Raw genomic sequence first — 1,370 nt, 5'->3', positions numbered from 1 at the left:
ATGGTTTTCCGGCTGTGCTTCTTTCTGATGAAGAAGTCCTAAAACTTGCGTCGCCGTTTCAATTTACTTTGGTCGGAAAGTTTGGTGTCCGTCAACCTAATCTTGATACCATTAGAATTTTTTTTTCTTCTCTTAAGCTTACTGGTTTCTATTCGGTGGGTCTTCTGGATTCTAGACATGTAGCTATCCAACTATCTAATGATCTTGATTACAGTAGGGTGTTTGCTAGACGGTCCTACTTCATTTCTAACTATCAAATGCGAATTTTAAAGTGGACTCCGTTTTTTGATATTAAGGAGGAATCGCCTATCGTGCCGGTTTGGATTTCCTTCCCTAATCTCTGATTACATTTTTTTAACTCCAAAGTTTTACATGCACTGGGATCAATTTTCGGTAGACCGTTGCAAACAGACCAGGCCACTGCTGCTAGGACTCGTCCTTCTGTTGCTAGAGTACTGGTGGAAGTTGACATCTCTAAAAAGCATTCTAAGGAAGTGTGGGTCGGCTCAAAGGCTTACGGCTATTTGCAAAAGGTTGAATTGGAAAAAGTTTCAGAATTTTGTAACCACTGTAAAATGCACGGTCATGCACAAGTTGATTGCTTTAAATTGAACCCGGAGCTTAAGAAGTCTGCTATTTCTAATAACGGGAATCCTGGACCTACTGAGAATAAACAAGTATATGTCCTTGTTCATGATAATAAAGAAGGTAATATTACTTCTGTGGAACCGCCTCCCTCTCCCTTGGCTCAAGTGGAAGAGATCGATACTCTGACAGATAACGGTAAAGGGGAAGTGGGCAATTTGGATATGCCTGTGGATGTTTTAAATACCTCTAATGATGTTATATTAGACTCTACTACTGACATTTCTAAAACTGATCCTAAACTTTTTATTTTGATTGATGATATGCTTAATGATATGCCTACTATTTCAAACTCTGTGGCTATTGAAAATGTTTTACTTTCGAGACAGGATCTTGATCAAACTAATAAAGATGGAGAGGAGGTGGATTATGAGCATTATGAAGAAGGTGAAATTGTGCCTCCCTCTAAAACCGGAAATGAATCGCCTTATAAACATGGTACGGTTTCTTCTTCTATTGCTAAAAAAAGTAAGGAGGATTATTTGATAACTGAAGAGGAGTTTTCTATGAAATGAGGTAAGAAAAAAGGTAAGAATTCCAAAAATCTGTGTCTTGTTACCCCGAGAAACACTAGAGCTCAAAATTCTTTAAAAGATTGTAATGATTAAATCTCTTTTATGGAATGTTAGAGGGATTGGTTGTAAAGAGTCTAAACTTAGAGTTAAAAATTTGTGTAGGATTCACAATGTTCAGGTGTTAGTTTTATTTGAACCTCTTATTGCTAT

At 37.2% G+C, this 1,370-nt stretch overlaps 1 protein-coding gene across 1 annotated transcript; it reads left to right on the top strand.

The window, feature by feature from the left end:
* Nucleotides 1–366: 366 nt before the first annotated feature.
* LOC110115999 lies at nt 367–1,160 on the top strand (the record flags this gene model as incomplete). Its single annotated transcript, XM_020849424.2, has 1 exon — nt 367–1,160. A coding segment is annotated over one exon (794 nt), but the record flags the coding sequence as incomplete, so codon positions are not given.
* Nucleotides 1,161–1,370: the final 210 nt, after the last annotated feature.

This window comes from Dendrobium catenatum, unplaced genomic scaffold, assembly GCF_001605985.2.
Source record: "Dendrobium catenatum unplaced genomic scaffold, ASM160598v2 original_scaffold_59625, whole genome shotgun sequence".
NCBI lineage: Eukaryota > Viridiplantae > Streptophyta > Magnoliopsida > Asparagales > Orchidaceae > Dendrobium > Dendrobium catenatum.
Note: the sequence above shows the minus strand (reverse complement) of the source record. Positions and strands in the feature narration are given on the sequence as shown.